Here is an 18,013-nt window from a genome sequence, read left to right as displayed (position 1 = left end):
TGTCAGTATCATGTTAGTGTTAGGTGGTGTTAGTTGACTCTCCTTCGTGGGATTCATTTATGGGAATGGGAGAAACTACAAAATGCAATATGGCAAAAGTCCCACTTTCTAATAAAAGAGCCAACTGGCAATGGGTAAAGTCATTGCATCACTATAGAAGCTCAGAAGTTGCTGTAGAGCAGTCATTTTTTAGGTGTTTACTGATGGGCTGTTCATTCTAATAGCAATGTCTGGCAACGAAGGGACCTGGGATGTACCCCTGATAACTACCAACAATATGTTTTAACATTATAATATAAGTTTAATTTCTTCTGCTGTTTGTAAACAACAAACCAATAACCTTTTACAGCACAATAACTTTTTATATTTGATTAGACTCCCAGAGTACAAGTCCATAATGGTTACACTGTGGTGCTTTCATTGACAGCAACTTGGGGAGATTTCTCAGTGTATTTCAAAACCTAAACCTCTCGGCTTGTTTTGCATTTCCATGCTTTCATCTCCTGTAGGACGCTAAGCACTAGGACCAGCAATGCGGTAAAGATTATATTGTTTTTTTGAAATTACAGCAGCCTTCAATTTGCAGAAGTGTGTGTGCACATCTGCATTCACACACGTTTAGACAAAGGGCTCCATTTCAATAAAGCGAGATCCAATTAAACCTTCTGACCTACATAAGTCAATGGCTGAACTTCTCCACAAGCCAACAGCATAGAATATAAATTTCAGACCTAGATTAAAAGAGCACGAAAGAGTGTGAGGGTAAAAGAGAGGAAGCGAGTGAGAGAGAGAGAGAGAGAGAGAGAGAGAGAGAGAGAGAGAGAGAGAGAGAGAGAGAGAGAGAGAGAGAGAGAGAGAGAGAGAGAGAGAGAGAGAGAGAGAGAGAGAGAGAGAGAGAGAGAGAGAGAGAGAGAGAGAGAGAGAGATTAAAAAGTTCAGACATTAGAAAACAAGCAAGACCCTTTAAAGCCCCATAACTATTGTCTCAAAACTGAGAAGAAAGTTCAGAGTACTAATATAGAGCATGGGCTTGATCTGCTGGTGAATTTTAGCTGTGTAATTTGAGTATACATCATATTTTTTATTATTGTTTACTTCAATGTCCTGTGATCATCTGATTTTGTCTTTGCCTTTGTTAGAGGTTACAAGATTCTGGAAAAAACAATATCTGAGATTTTTCTTACACTTGGTCTATAATAACATTTCCTAAATATTATATAAGATAGAAATGAGTGTGTCCCAAATCATAGTGCATTAAAAAATTGGAAGGCCAGAAATTTTCTAAATGTGGACCCATGGATGCTTTTTCAGCTAATGTTGCCCACAATCTCTTTGTCAGTCAGTGCAGTCTGTGATGGTTTACATCCAACTTTAGTTATAATAAATTTAGCTTAATGCTAATGCTTACAGATGCAAACAAAATGTGACAAGGAAATTAAGATGTAATTACATTTAAGGTAATGAATTTAGCAAAATGCTAACGCTTCCATCCAAACGATGCGACGGGAATGCAATTATAGTTTTTAAGGAAATGAATGTAGCAAAATGCTGACGCGCAAACAAACAGATGGTGACGAGAGCTTATGTGATATCAAGAATTTCAGTGTTACTTACTATGTAAATACTAAAGCATTTCTATTTTTATCACACACTCAAAATATAGCAAAATGCATACGTATAGTGTATAGTAGAAGTGTACACCTTGTAGTGCATAGTAAACAATGTGGTTCAGAAACATTTGGTTCAAAAGTAAAAAAGTAAAAAATATTTTACAAACAATATCAGTGGATAAAACTGTGGAAAAACCAACTTCAAAACCACACACACATTCCCAAACACCTGGATACATTTGTATTCACACTCACACACACACGCACACACACGGGCTCCCAACTAACTCGAATGACAAATGAAGGACTGATAGAGTTCACAAACAGTTAGCATACCAACAGTGAATGGAGGAACGAGGCAGAGAGGTAAAAGAAGGAGAGTGATCCCCATTCCCACGTTTCATTAGAATAACTGTGCGTTCCTTTTAAGCGAGAACAATGGCAGCCCATCGTTCATGGTAATGTATGCAGAGATAGGCTCCTCACATGGGCCAAGAGGCCTAAATATCAGTCCACCTATTGTACCACAGTAGATCACAGGTCCATACAAAACCCTTACCCAACACTCATACCCTATACCATTGATTCAATGCTCGTTTAGAGTTTGATTAATTAGACAATGCAATTGAAGAGCAGAATGTATAAGCCAATCATGGTCTAGAATGGCATTATTGCCATTCATTCAACCAAAGTTTCAGCATTGAAACACTGACAGCACTTGTGAGGTAAGTGACCTAAGTATTACACCACTGAAATATCATTTACCCAATAATTTCAATAAATCAGTAATAGTGCAATGGTTTGACCTGAACATTAAATTCTCTGTATAAACAAATAAAGAAATATTATTCAATGCATTCTGCTGCACTTTGTATTATGTTTACAGTCTGATTCTAATTCAGAGCTCCTTCACTCATTGTAGGTACAAATCCCGACCTCCGTTCAAACCCAGACGGCCCGACCTCCAATCAGACTTGTTTTGAGTTAATCAACTTATTTAATCATGTGAGCTCTTGACAAGCAGACGCAGCGCTGGTAAACAAAGCCGCCTCAGTTCTACGCCAAGCCAACAACAGGACTCACGTACTTCAGATAATACAGTAGGCATTAATTAAAAACAAACTGACGCAGAGAGGAAGTTATAACATGTGGGAAATAGGAGAAGGAGAGGAGGCTGGAAAGAAGAAGCTGACAGTGAGTCGAGTGGGAGACGGGCGTTTTATTTTTGAGTGGACGCATTGATGGCCTATTTCTGAAAGACTTTGTGAGCTCAGCTGAGGAAAGCTGTACTCCCTTAACATCTAATTACTGAACACTTTTTTTTAAAGACACCCTAAACACATGCACACACTGTTATAAACCTTGGTTTAAAGCTAAGAAATAAACCTGTTAACAAAAACTCCAATGACACCACAGAAGAAAACTGTACTGATTTAGATGTCATTCTCAGTTATGATGCATTTGAGTACTTTAATGAACCCCCCTTAAAGGGACAAGGGGATGGAAAAAACAAAAAGAGATTGGATGAAGGATTATATTTCAAAGCTTTTTGTGTTTGCATGAAAAACTTTTTGAGAGGATGTGAAAAGTTTTGTGAACAAATGCAACGTTTCTTGGGAACACAATAATAGAATGGTATTATCGTTGCACTAATCAGCATAGAGAAGATCTCTATTTAAACAACAGACACACTAGAGTTCAATAGTGGCCTAAAGAGATTGATGTGGTGTACAATTTGAGTCCATCGATCATCAAATGATTTTCACAAACTAAAACTGTAAGAGCAACTCTTAACTCTTAAACTCTTAAAGTTTCAGCATTGAAACATTGACAGTAAAATGCCTTTCCTTTAAATAAGGAAAAATAATGGGATGAAGTAGTACTTTTTAGAGAAAGACCTGAGCTGACCAGACTCTCTACCTTGTGAGTTCAGGTTCTTGCTGGTGATGTCAGAGGTAAAGCTGTTTTTAGATGTTCTGCGTTGGCAGGACATGCTGACCACAAACAGCTTGGTGCCATAATGGTAAAATGATGGAAGTACTGTGAGAGAGTTGAAAATACAGCATGCCTTTTTATTTTCTCAACAAAAGAAGCTGCAGAACTTCTTATTCCATTGAAGATGAATCTCAATAAGTGGCACGGCAACAAGAGGTGGGCAGATTTTGATAAAAGACGTTTTCACCGTGAAAGGTTGTGATTCATAGAAATGACATCAGAAAACCATGTGCCCGAAGCTGAATTTGAATGAGCAGATACTATTGATTTCTACATGAACCTTTTGGAAGAATTCAATTGTTCCCATTTTTAATATCTTAAATCTTGAGAGCAAGTTGGCAAACATTTTTAATTCCAGCAACAGTAACAATTAGGCTTCCGCCGAGTTATTAATCATAACCATGCACATGTAGAACAAATCTAATCTAAATCACTGGGTTTTCTTCCCTCGAACCTTGAGAATGTAAGCGCTGACTTTACCTATTGTACTCATTCACCGTTATGAAAAGAAATTCTTAATAATATAAAACATTCATTACATAGTGTGTCAATATTCACAGAACCAGAATGTTTCACTGAAATAAATCTTAATTGTATATGAAACTTGGAGTGCATGAAAGGACTTTGTCCTTGGCCTTCTGCAATAACAGTTCAAATGAAAGAGTTACAAAAAGATCCCCTGACACACACACACACACAAGTTTGTATTGATTGTGTTCATTCTTTTTCCAGTGAGTCATCAAAGTATTTTCTCTGGCCGTTTATCGCTCTATTTCTGGCAGTTGAAAGCAAATACAAGCACACAAACAAATACAGAAAGCCGAACATTCATTTTATGTTATGACCAATAAACAAAAAATGCTACAAGTGAATTTAGGCATCATGACATAATATGCGGTAAGAAAAAATGGATATTCATTGTTATATTTGCTAAACATTGAAGTATTTTTTTAAATACGAACTTTAGTGAGCTTTAGTTAACAGCAAATGTAATCTAAATGTATAGAGGAAATTAGCATGCACAATTAAATATCCAATATCAGCCAATTAATGTCTAATATGTGTCTAATAACAGAAAATAGCCAATATGGCATTGAAATATTGTGCACCTATATATAATGTGTACACTAGGGGTGTAATGATACCCTCATGTCACGATTCGATTCATATCAATACTGAACTCACTATACGATATTATTGTGATGCTCAAAGACATATGATAAAAGGTTAACAAAAAATTAACTGTTGATTAAAATGCTACATTTGGTATTACATTGGGTGCTGGTAACCCAAAGCACAGGACAATAGTGACACCAGAATACACATATTCATGATTCTGAAGCTGAAAACTGAATTATTTTAGATGAATATGCTTTCACTATGTCACTGACTAGATATATTTAACATAATCTAAGCCACTTTTTACTGGTAACATGTGGCATTATCAGGACCCACAAATATTCCCCCATTGCATTATATTCAACATTATATATAGTAGTTTAATGTAGTACTGACACTAAAACTCTGTAAACTTGACATTTTTCATGCACTATAATTTTCATTTTGGGTGAACTATACACAATACATATTGTCACTATCCACGATACATATTGTTGCATTTATGTATATTGTGACATGATATATTGTTACACCCCTAGTATATATACTCACTCATGTTGTATATTTTAAAATATAGGTCATTTTCAATGCATACTGCATAGTAGGCAGTCCATTATGAAGTACACTATAACTCTAAACAAAGCCTTCATCTTCACTGTAGGCCTGGAAAATCATGTTTCCCAAGACACTTCTGTCATGGTTTTGCTCCATCATTAGCCTTAGTAAGACGCCAAACTGTTATGTACTGAAAGCACTCTTGTGGGAGGAAGAGTCACACGTTCATTGAGTCTTAGAAATTAATTAGTTTCGATCTTACAAGCTTTAGGAATAGCAAATTAAAGTGGAGGACTGCCGACTCCTTGAGTAACAGCCTCATGAGGAAATATGAATCATCAACCACAAATACAACTGTACAATCGCTTTCCTCAACAAACATGCCTCAGAAGACAGCTTCACTCAAAATGATCCCTCTCTCTCTACAGCGCTGCTCATCACTGATATCCATCAACCTGAGACACAATAGATATGATGTCTGACTCAGACATGTCTCTCACAGAACTGAGATCAGATCTCTTGGCTGGCAAACTATTTTCTTCATGCCCGTCACAGCAATGGACATGACGAGAGATGGACACTTGGATATGTAAGTTCCACTCAAACTGAACTGTCCCAACACAAGTAATGCAAATGTCTTTCTCTGCAGGTGATTTCATTTAAAGTGAAATAAAATCGACCCAAATGTTCCTGCTAATCGGATATATTCAGACTGATGAATCATACGTCCTTGAGCAAGGGTATGTGAACAAGCAGACAGCCATGAAGGAGTGATAAATTGACATGGCTGTAAGGAAGCAATGGAGCCACACACACACACACAGCTGTAGGGCACATTGTCTAGATCTATCTATCTATCTATCTATCTATCTATCTATCTATCTATCTATCTATCTATCTATCTATCTATCTATCTATCTATCTATCTATCTATCTATCTATCCATCCACCCACCCATACCACCCACCCATCCATCCATCCATCCATCCATCCATCCATCCATCCATCCATCCATCCATCCATCCATCCATCTATCTATCTATCTATCTATCTATCCACCCATCTATCCATCTACCATCCATCCATCCATCCATCTATCTATCCTTCCGTCTACCCACCCACCCATCCTATAAGTGTGAGTAACATAACTTCATACGCTTTCACTCTGTATGATGCCAAAAAGGTAACTCAAGTCTTTTTAAAACAAGTGTCAGTGCTATCCTCTGGCAGAAAATCTTCTTGATTTGTTGGCCCACTCAGACACGCTTTTACTGGATTGGCCCTTATTCACTTATGATTCACTCTTACACAAATACTACAGCAGCCACAAACAAATTATAGGTAAATCTAATAAGCCACTGAGAAACCACTCAAAGCTCTCATACAATACAAAGTGATTTAAACAGGATATTTGGTTAAGACAAATACTATTGGATGGATTGATCCTGGGTGAGATTAAATGTTGTTAGATATGTGCTCCATTAAATAGAAACAATGGAGGACTAAGAGTGGCAAAAAAAAAAAAACCCTGGAACTTATTAATTTATTCATTAAAATACACACAAGAAATATAAATCAATCCTAAAATAGCTTTAAAATGTAGTTCAATTGAATGATAAAATTGCATTTAATTTATCCATTTGCCAAGCATGTGGTAAATGTCAGTGGTAAAACTTTTTTACTTACAAGGTCCCTGCTATTGACCACAATATTGTTCGACATATGTAGGCTGAAATATTCCCTGTAATTCTGCTGAAAAAGTTGCGTGTTTCTAACTTTTTTTATATTACAGTTTCAATTCTCCAATGAGATTTTGTTTTCTCTCAAAACAATAAGTTCAGATCTATGAACAATTAGTTTCTTGTTCACGTCAGATTTGAATTTCTTATTGATTTAAGCAAATCATGTGAGTTTTGGAACATGTCTGCAATTTGCACAATAACAAAATGCACATGGCTTGTTGATCAAAACTGATGAGTTGATTCTCAGTGAAATTGTCAAACTCTTTACAACATCTAAACCTTCTTTCATTGTGTGAGCCATCACATGCAAATGATCCATTCAAAATCTGTCAGACAAACATGTATATTCCATAAACATCTGACATGCAATGTTTGTAATGTCTACTAAGTTGGCAAATGCCCTGCCATTGAAACAGGAATCACAATCGTACTAATCAACCAATCAAGTTTGGAAGAATATAGAGTATATGGAGTTTGCCCAGATACAATCAAAACCATGTTTGAATATAGAGGAACGTCATACAACCCAACACAGCAGTACTGTATGAATTTTTGTATTTACAGTACGTTTATTATTTAGACGTGTTATATGCAAAACATGACATTTGTATATAACAACCACAACACACTTGTAGCCAATCGGCAGTAGGGGGCGTGTCCACTCATGATGGGGGGAGGAGAGAGAGTGAGCAAGAGGGAGATCTGAGTGGCTGAGAGACATTACAAAAGAGAAAAGCTCAGGGGAATATCACTGGAAAAGGTATGGTTATGATCAGGCGAGAGCTTTAGGACCCACATTAAACATTCATAATTATGACATAAAACTATTAATGATGACAAAGTTTAAATTATGAGATAAAAATTCATAATTATGACAAAATCTTTGTCGTACTTGTGACATTTTCTCTCATTATTTCTCTCACATTTTCTCTTATAATCTCATTATGACTAGTATCTCACTCATTTGAAAATCACGCTTTAGTAAATCACACACTTATAACATAAAATGTCATAAATTTGTATTTTTATTTATTAAATTGATCATTGACACCTTTTATTTCCATCACTAAAATATTTTTTGCCTAGATACAAAGTAAAACTTGATTACAAAACATTACATGCATAGTATTATTAAATATTATATTATTATGGATTGGTACTTGACACAACAAAATATTAATCTGTCCTAGAAATTCCTCTAAAATGGAATATATGAATACATATTCAATATGCTGATTTTTAATAATATTTGCATTTACATGTCCGGGTTGTGTTTGTTATCAGCTTGAGATACCTTCAGTGGAGACCACTGGATAGCTATTTCTAATTTCCAGTGGTTTTTAATAATCTTTCACCAGTAACACATAAAAATGAACTGAGAAAAAGATAAATAAATCCTACTGCTCAATAGCCCTAGCAACATTCATTCGTCATTAAAAGGGGCAACGCAATAGCCGTCCTTCAGGCAATGGAATTACATACAGTAGCTCCTCAAGTGCGTTCTGCTCTGAAATGTCATATATAACCTATGATCATGTATTAGATATAGAACAGATCAAGAGTGTGTAAGAGAAAAAAGCGGGGAAGAAAAAAGTGGGCTCACAGCTGCTACAGTTAAAAACACCACAGCTGGTTCCCTTGAGAGAACTTCCCACTTGAACGAAAGTGAAAGACTAAGAGATGAAGAGAGGGAGGAGGTGTTAAAGAGTAATGACTCTCCATTAACACAAACTCCGTCCCCTCTCATGGGTGTTGCACCATGCAGACTGACAATAACTAAAGTGCTGAGGGCGGAAGACGGTTCCAGATCACCAGAGGTCCAGTATTCCTGACCACTGCAGGATTTCTGGATGACTGCATGCATCATTACTACACAAGCACCAGGGTGCCATGCAAACACCTGGGAGACAGAACCCACATAGACATATGACAAGACGACTCAAGATTCATGGGCAGGCTGCTATAGAGATCCAGACTATGAATGAGATGCATTAATACATTTTCACTTGTCTAGACGGGGTGGAAACCATTCCTGCCTTTCCTGAGGCTAGAGTCTGCTCAATTCCCAGAGATATATCATACACTGTAGTTGGTCCTGCGCTCCCATAAACAAACACTGACTTTATAATTTCTGAAGAAATTGTCCCCAAGGGGCAATTAACAAGGCCACGTAGACAATATACATAAAAACATAAAATAACACAATGTGCACGGAATACATATTAATTATAATCTACGAGTGGATACCTAAAAAACAAGTTCATACCATATAAGAATGATTAAATACGTAAATATATATGTATATAACTGAGTACAAATTAAAAAAAAAAACAAGGGGTAAACAAGGGGGCCAGAGATGGTTGAGAATTTAAAAGCTGCACCGATTTTGGAACAAAGGTTGTCCTACAGCATGGACAACGAAGCCGTCGCCCTGAAGGAAGCCACTCAAAAACAGAGAACATGACATGTGAAGTGTCTCGTAAAATCCTTCCAGCCAACCTCAGCGTTTGCTGTTCACTTATAATAGAAAGAGCCCTAATAGGGAGTCCACTAATTTTTGAGCAGACTTTAACCGTGCGCTCCAGACTATTTCTATTCTGGAGGCTAATAGAATGAAACCAGCAGACGATAGAGAATGTAATGACACTTAGGAGTAGTAGAACATAGTGAGAATGTTCTTACTAACTCCAAAGGAATTGAGCTTCCTTAAAAGGTACTGCCACTGCTGGTATTTCCTCAATATCTCCTCTGTATTAGAAGTAAATTTAAGCAGATTGTCAAAAATTGTCCCTGGGTACTTGTACTCTTTGACAATCTCTATAGACCGTATGCGCCAGAGAAACAAGGGTGGAGCCATTTTTAGAATATTGTCTTTTAACTTCCGTTTTTGCGGTCGCTCTGGATATTTCTATGGCATTGCTGTCCAGGAGTAATTCGATTTTCAAGTGGATTTACTTAATGTAAAGTTAAAGAAAGTTATCATGACGACTGTAATGTTTAAAGCAGATGTCTTAACAAATGTCAGTCGACCGGAAGACAAAAGACAACGAGTGCAGCGCTGAAAAGGGGCGGGGCTACATAAGGTCTATAGGCTTTCCGTGAATAACAGTAGGGACTGCCATAGCCACCTGCCTCTGCTATGGCAGTCCCTTACTGTTATTCACGGAAAGCCTATGGAGATTATGTTAGGGTGTTGTTATGCGGTTGCTAAGGTGTTCTGAATCTGAATCCTAGGGCATTGCTGGTGACTGATAGGGTGTTCTGGGTCATTTCTAGGTGGTTGCTAACCTGCTCAAATCCAAATATATTACTCAGGTAGCTGCTTCAATGCGAGTTTATAGGACTATTGCCCATTTTTATAGTTCATCAGTTTAAAATCAATTCTAAACTCTAAACAAATAAAGGTTCCAAGAGGGGTTTTCGCAGTGATGCCATTGAAGAACCTTACATAACATAACATAAATAGTCATTATTATGACAAAGTTTAAATTATGAGATAATTCATAGTTACAAAACATCAAGTCATTATTATGGCAAAACATTTGACTTTTTATGTAATAATTATGACTTTTTATCACATAATTTCAACTTTGTCATAATGACTTAGTATCTCATAATTTCAACTTCGTCATAATTATGACTTTTTATCTCATAATTTCATCTTTATCTCATTATGACTTAGTATCTCATAATTTCAACTTTGTCATAATTATGACTTTTAGTTGAAATTATGAGATAAAAAGTAACAATTATGGCAAAACATTTGACTTTTTAATCTTATTATGACTTAGTATCTCATAATTTCAACTTTGTCATAATTACAACTTTTTAACTCATAATTTCAACTTTATCTCATATGACTTTATCTCATAATTTTAACTTTGTCATAATTATGACTTTTTAGTTGAAATTATGAGATTAATAGTCATAACCATGACAAAACATTTGTCTTTTTAATCTTATTATGACTTAGTATCATCATTTCAAAATTAATGCTTTGGTAAATCATAATCATAACATAAAAATCATAATTTTGACAGTTTATAATAAATAGTCATAATTATGAAAAATAAATTTTTGTCAAGATATTTTATCTATGTCATAATTTTGTCATAATTTAAACGTTTTTATCTCATTATTTAGTATCTCATAATTTTCTAAATATAACATCTTGAAAATCATTAAAATAAAAAGTCATAATTATCATTTAGTATCTCAGAATTTGTGAATGTCTTCATAACTATGACTTTTCATGTCAAAATTACGATTTACCAAAGCAAATTCTGACACAATTACACTGACCTACAATGACTCAATTTCTCATGACTCCACCTACTGATTTAACAATGTAAGTGTAACCTGCAGAAAGGACAAGTAAACCTTTTTAGTAAACAAATTAAAATAATCAAGTCACAACTAGTTTCCAGTCCAGTCACTTAAAGTAACAGCACACCTCTTTTTAAAAAAGCCACACTATTTAAACTACCCTTCATGTACATAGCACAAAGGGTGCAAGATGAGCCATAGTCTTTTTCTTTTTATTCAGCCTGGTGAAACAGATCTAAACTCATGTCAAACTTCCTAGGTTTATAGATGCCACAACCACGCTAGTATGATCTCATGCTTTCCGGTTGCTGTGGTGCCGGCTCCATCACAAGGCTTTTTCTATCTTAAATAACACTTTCTAGTTAAGGTTGCCAACCCCCATGAGCTGAGTACCAGAAAATGTGTACTTGCTATCTATGCGATGTCACATCCCAGTTATACAGACCTCTTGGTGTGGTTTAAACTAGCATGTGGCCAACTGCTGGCCCTAAACGGTTTATGATTGGTAGGTCAAGCAGTGGGTGAAGAGAGGAACATCAAACACAGAGTCCAGGGTTAACAAATACAGGAAACAGGAGAGAAAATGACCAGAAGCATTGCGCATTAACACATCAATTCAGTGGCATGATTATAATTACATCTTCTAATCTGAAATTAGATTTACAATTATAACTGGCGGCTGAAAGATGATCATTTATGTCGACCTCATATCATTCTACCCAAGGGGATGAATGAAACATAAATACAATAACGTGCAGTGCCATAATTATGATATTGTAACAAAACTACATTTAAAGGTCGCCTTGCAGCATTTCAAAGTAATATGAAAAATGATTCCGCCAAACGGTCTCGCTGATAACTTAAAACCCAGACATCAAAAAGTTGGCCAGGTCATCCCAGAAGGCTGTGTAAATGTGTTTGTGTGTGTGTGTTTGTGTGTGTGTGTCTCACAACCTGTTATTTCACAGATGAATGCTACAGACATCTCATCTTAGGGTACTTACCTAGGCATCTGACCACAGCGACCACAGTTTTGTGTCTGCCCTACTACTGTGTCCAATGAATATCAAGTAGGCCCACTACTACTGCACTTGAGAAAGAAAAATATTACATGAAACGCTTCAACAAAAATTCAAACTTTTTAACTACCAGTATGAAATCATAGATACTATCTATAGCACACAAACAAACACACACACACAAACACATTTACACAGCCTTCTGGGATGACCTGGCCAACACACACACACACACACACACACACACACACACACACACACACACACACACACACATATATATATATACTTACACTGTATATAAAAACTTTTCATTTAAGTGAACTTAAAACAATCCTCACATAAATCCATAGTAAATGACATATTTTTACCTGTGGCCATAGCTGTCTAACATTTAGGAATATACAGAAATGGAATAAAGAGTCTGCACTGCATAAATGATAAATTAAATATAGATTACAGTAATCCTTATTAAAGCTACAAAAGTGATTCAGTCAAGAGCAGTGGGTAATTTTCTCTGTTACCTTCTTTGTTCTTTGATTAACATTAACAACAGAGAGAATTAGTGGCTGCTGTGACTTTAAGATCTGCCGCTGCTGCACATGACGTGAACCTCACACGCATCCCATTTTCTCACACATATATTTAGCCACTGTGTGTGTATGTATATATATATATATATATATATATATATATATATATATATATATACATACATACATACATACATATAGGGGAGAGCGGGGCACAAAGTAACGCTTTTTGACTTTATCAATTTGTGTAAATCTACTTATGGTTCAGAGTATTTATTTTTTTCCCACATTAATTTCCCACATGTCTAGTACAATTATGTGTTTTTGTTTTATTAATACAGTGTATACTTTTTTCTTGATATACCCCGAAATGGAAGTGAAATGTGACAACATGCCCCATAGGTGGGGTACATTGTAACATGTGTGGGGCACATTGTAACATAAAATATGACAGCTTAAAATGTTATCTGATCTAATAAAAAAAAATATACAAAACAAACTAAAATATTTTCTAAATAAAATACAATTAAAAAACTTTTTCATATAAAATAATGGCAATTTTTAATAATTAAATATAAACAAATTTTTGAGTTTTAACTATGAACACATGAAAACACAGCTATACAACATAGTTCAAAACAAATAAATAATTAGTAATTTCTGAACATTGACTCTCAGTCTTTAGTCACCTTTTTCTCACGTTTTCTCAATAAAATTAATAAAAGTATAGAATATAATAGCATATTTCTAATAGGGGCACATTATAACGCAGTGTTACAACATGCCCCCGCCTGCACAACTGGGATTTAAACCCTGCTAGTGTCTTCTGCTAGTTAGCGAAGCATTAAATAACTATCTCAACTGTTAAATAACATCTTGGAGATTAATATAATATCAGATTTGTCTTATTTTAAATAAACACAAAAATAGAGATGAAAAATTAACTTAAGTAAGAAATTTACTTTTGCTATGGTTTAATAAATGTCTATGGATATCTTCCAAAAATAAAATAATTTTGGCGGAATTTTTTTTCTATATAGTGTTGATATGGCAACTAGTAAATACACAAAGTTTCGTCATCCAAGCATGTGCGGAAGTATTTAAAACAAGCGTGTTACAACTAACCCCGCGTTAGGTTGTGCCCCGCGCTCCCCTACATACATACATACATACATACACATATATATATATATATATATATATATATATATATATATATATATATATATATATATATATATTAAGCCATGAAACTCTAGAGGCCGCAGGCTACAGGTAGGCCCTTTACATACAATCTACAAGCAATCGCATCATGACCACATGGCACAAGCTGATTGGCCTGATCCTGCAGCCAATGAGATTGCTTGGTCAACATTTAAATAGTCTGGTTCAGTGTTTGCTGTAGGCTAGTCCTACAGTGCGCTATCAGAGTTTCCCTGAAACCCTCCACCTCCCCAGCTCCACCTGCCTAGATCTGCTACGGGATTTATCTATGTCAATTTATGCAGCAGCAGCAACATATCTTACATAGTATGCTCGCAGCAGCATGTCTGTGTATCTAATGGCAGTAGCAAATCCATACTTGCTCTGCAGCAGCAGGCAGCAGAAATAATCAACAGCAGAAGCAGCTATAGTCCACCAAGACCAAATACATTAGCATTGCCCTTATCCATTACCATGCCAATCTCTCCGAGAGCTGTCATGATTGAAACATACACACACACACACACACACACACATATATATATATATATATATATATATATATATATATATATATATATATATATATATATGTACTGTATATATATATATATACTGTATGTATATATATATATATATATATATATATATGTACTGTATATATATATTATTTATTTATTTATTTATTTATTTATTTTATCCAATGTCTTTCAACTACTAAATACAAGTCAAATAAAGGCATAATTTAGACACATAAAAGCACTGAATTACAAAAGTGCTACTTCCCACTATGAGGCCAAGCGGTCTGAATATTTTTAAGGTTTTGTATAAAGTGTGTTTGTTTTTTGCTGTACAAATGATACAGCACATCCTTGACCCTCTGTAAAGCTGAACAAGCATTTCTCTGTTGAGGGCAAGGGGGAGGTGACGGTTGGCGAATTAAAATATGCGACTTGAAATTGAGTGCTGTAACTGAAAGTGCTTCATATAAGTTATTGATCTCTTGATTTTGTTGTGCCTACAGCAATATTCAAGGGTCATGGCAATGAAACAAGGTAGCCATGTCAAATGTATCCTCTTTTTGAAATGTAGGGCCTCTGACTTTGATCTCAATGTTCAACGATAATCATCCAAAGCCAAAACTTCACAACAGAATATTTTGGTGATGCCAAGAACAGTGGGATGCTTATAAAATACAGGCATCTAATCATGTATTTAGGATGGGTGGGGGTGGGGGGTGTCATTATGGAAGCCTGTTTTCACCTAAATTGAGTAAAAATATGATTCTGTAAATCACAATAATGAGAATTTTATTCTAATAATCTAAAAATCTGTGACTTACACTTAGTAATAATGACTTAACATCATAATGAGAAACTTTCTCATATTAATAACTTAGTTTCTCATTATTATGATATGTTAAGTCATTGTTGTGAGGTTTCACATTATTATTGCTTACATAATCATATTTTTACTCAACTGAGGCAGAAACAGGCTTCCATAGTAAATTTCAGGGGAAAGATTACTGTAACTGTCTCATTCTGCTTTCTAATATTCTCATTATTTTTAGATAAGTCATCGTTTCTCATTAAGAGCTGTTAAATCATTAATACAAGAAAGTTTCTTTTTGTTATGAGATTTTTAACTCATTATGAGAAAGTTTCTCATGAGACGTTAAGACATTATAGAACTTTTCTGAAAATAACAAGATGTAAAGTCATATTTATGAGAAAGGTTCTCATTATTATAATATACAAGGAAGTTTTTTTTTGTTATTATGAACTATATAGAATTATATATTTTACTCAACTAAGGCGATAACCGGCTCCACAGAAGTCCACAGAAAAAGTCATATTTACCAAATTATACATTATTACCATTTCGCTCTGCTTTCTAACAATACATACTGGTTGTAAATCAGGGGATTAATCTTACCGGTAGTATTTTTGTTGTTACTGATTAAAACTAATATTTCAAGTTTAACATTAAGAACAACAAATACTATATTTCAGGAAGGGATCCCTTACGTGGGATTGTCCTACTTGAGGGTTCATCCTTGAATCAAATATTTCTAAACCCCTGCTCTAGAAGATATTTACTGAAGGTGGGTTTTAAAATGCAAAATCTATGTCAAAGGAAGATATGCCACACACACACACACACACACACACACACACACACACACACACACACACACACACACACACACACGCTAAACCAGTAATCTTAAAGAAGCTAGAATGCTTACAATTATGGGTCTGTTACTAAACAGAAAGGACAAGGCACTTTGTTTAACTAAACTGGCATCATTCATGACAGTGTGATTGTGAGGTTCAGATACAGGCCTTTTGGGGAAATAGTTATGTCATGATGTATTTCAGAACCGTGGCACACCCACAAAGCCCAGATTACAGCCTGATGATAACACAAACTAAACTGAAGGATAACGGAAAGATAAACCTTCAGTGTCAACAAAAAAAGCACAATTTAGGTAAATGTAGCAAGAAGTTTACAAACATTTAATAGAATATACAGCAGCACGATGACGTTGTAAAAGTGAAGATGACGTAACATCATAACCAGGACGCGCTACTGTAGCGATGGACACTTGAAATAAAAAAAAAAAAATTAAAAAAAACCTAAGATTCCTAAAATATTATGAAGAAATATTTAAAGAAAATCCATTTATTCAGAAGCTATTCTTGTGTATGTTATTGTATTAATACAACTGTAGTGTCTGTCCTTGTCATGACTTTAGCAAATTGTGAATTGATCATCATTTTATATAACTTTTAGATTTTTTTAAATATTTTTTATTAGCTAGGCTACTATTAGTATTAAATTGTAACTTTTCTCAATTTGTTGTAAGATGTGTGAGGATGTGTGTCAATTATGTAGAAATCATGTATTATTTTATTTTGTGTGTATCTGTATGTATTTCCTTGGCAATGTTATTATGTTATTGTTATTCGAGCATTAAAAAAATGTGGCGATGGACACGCCCCCCTTTCCAGAAACACCAACGCGCTTCTATAGCAACAAACTAACAACTTTCACACGCGAGTCCGAGCAGTTGTGAAACTTTAAACAACACTAGCACTTTCTTCTTATGTTACAATGATAGATAGATAGATAGATAGATAGATAGATAGATAGATAGATAGATAGATAGATAGATAGATAGATAGATAGATAGATAGATAGATAGATAGATAGATAGATAGATAGATAATGAAGTTAAACTAACCTGGCTTGACACACTTCAGCCGGACAGGGTCTTTGCAGTGCTTGACCACAGCCCACACATCCCTGATGTTCAGTCCGGCCACTGGAGTATCATTCACCTCCAGAAGTAAATCGTCCTGGTGCAGTTTGCCCCTGTCCGGTTTCACCTCTCCAATAACGGGGAACTGTCCATTCTCCGCTCCTCCCTGCAGCTTGAACCCAAGATCACCACTCGGACCCCTGGACAACACAATCTCGTGTACTCTGTTAGTCCAGTGACTTTTCTTCTTCAGGCTTTTGGACATGTTTGGAGTTGTTAATGTGACCGGAGAGCAGCCATGAAAGTGCGTAATCCGTCCAGTCAGCTCACTAAAGTTGCACGATCAGTGTCTGTGGATGGGAAGAGTCTCCATATCAGCAGCAGATCCACAGCAGCCTCTTAAAACTGCTCCACTCACTGTAACAGTGATGTCCGATTCGCGAATGAGCCGTTCTTTTGAACCGGTTCTTTTTGATGATTCGTCCGAACCAAATCGCGAAGCGTTTGTGAATCACTCAGCTACTTTGGGAGTAAAATTGTAAGGTAAATGACCTGATAGAGCAAATTCTGACACAAGTGAATTAACGTAAACGAAAACACATTGAATTGACTTTATAATTTCATTAAACACGCACGAAAATAATAA

At 35.5% G+C, this 18,013-nt stretch overlaps 1 protein-coding gene across 5 annotated transcripts in view; it reads right to left on the bottom strand.

Moving 5' to 3' along the window:
- magi2a (membrane associated guanylate kinase, WW and PDZ domain containing 2a) overlaps positions 1–17,806 on the bottom strand; it is a 213,646-nt gene extending 195,840 nt beyond the window's left edge. For all 5 annotated transcript variants that reach the window (XM_079868394.1, XM_079868391.1, XM_079868392.1 and 2 more), the window contains exon 1: positions 17,350–17,806. In XM_079868394.1, coding sequence (XP_079724520.1) covers positions 17,350–17,632 — 283 coding nt within the window. In that variant the 5' untranslated portion in view covers positions 17,633–17,806. The remainder of the gene's footprint in view (positions 1–17,349) is intronic.
- Between the last annotated feature and the right edge of the window lie 207 nt (positions 17,807–18,013).

The sequence above is a fragment of the Squalius cephalus genome (genome assembly GCF_949319135.1).
Source record: "Squalius cephalus genome assembly, chromosome: 4".
Lineage (NCBI taxonomy): Eukaryota > Metazoa > Chordata > Actinopteri > Cypriniformes > Leuciscidae > Squalius > Squalius cephalus.
The sequence above is the reverse complement of the archived record's forward strand: the minus strand, read 5'-3'. Positions and strand labels throughout refer to the sequence as shown.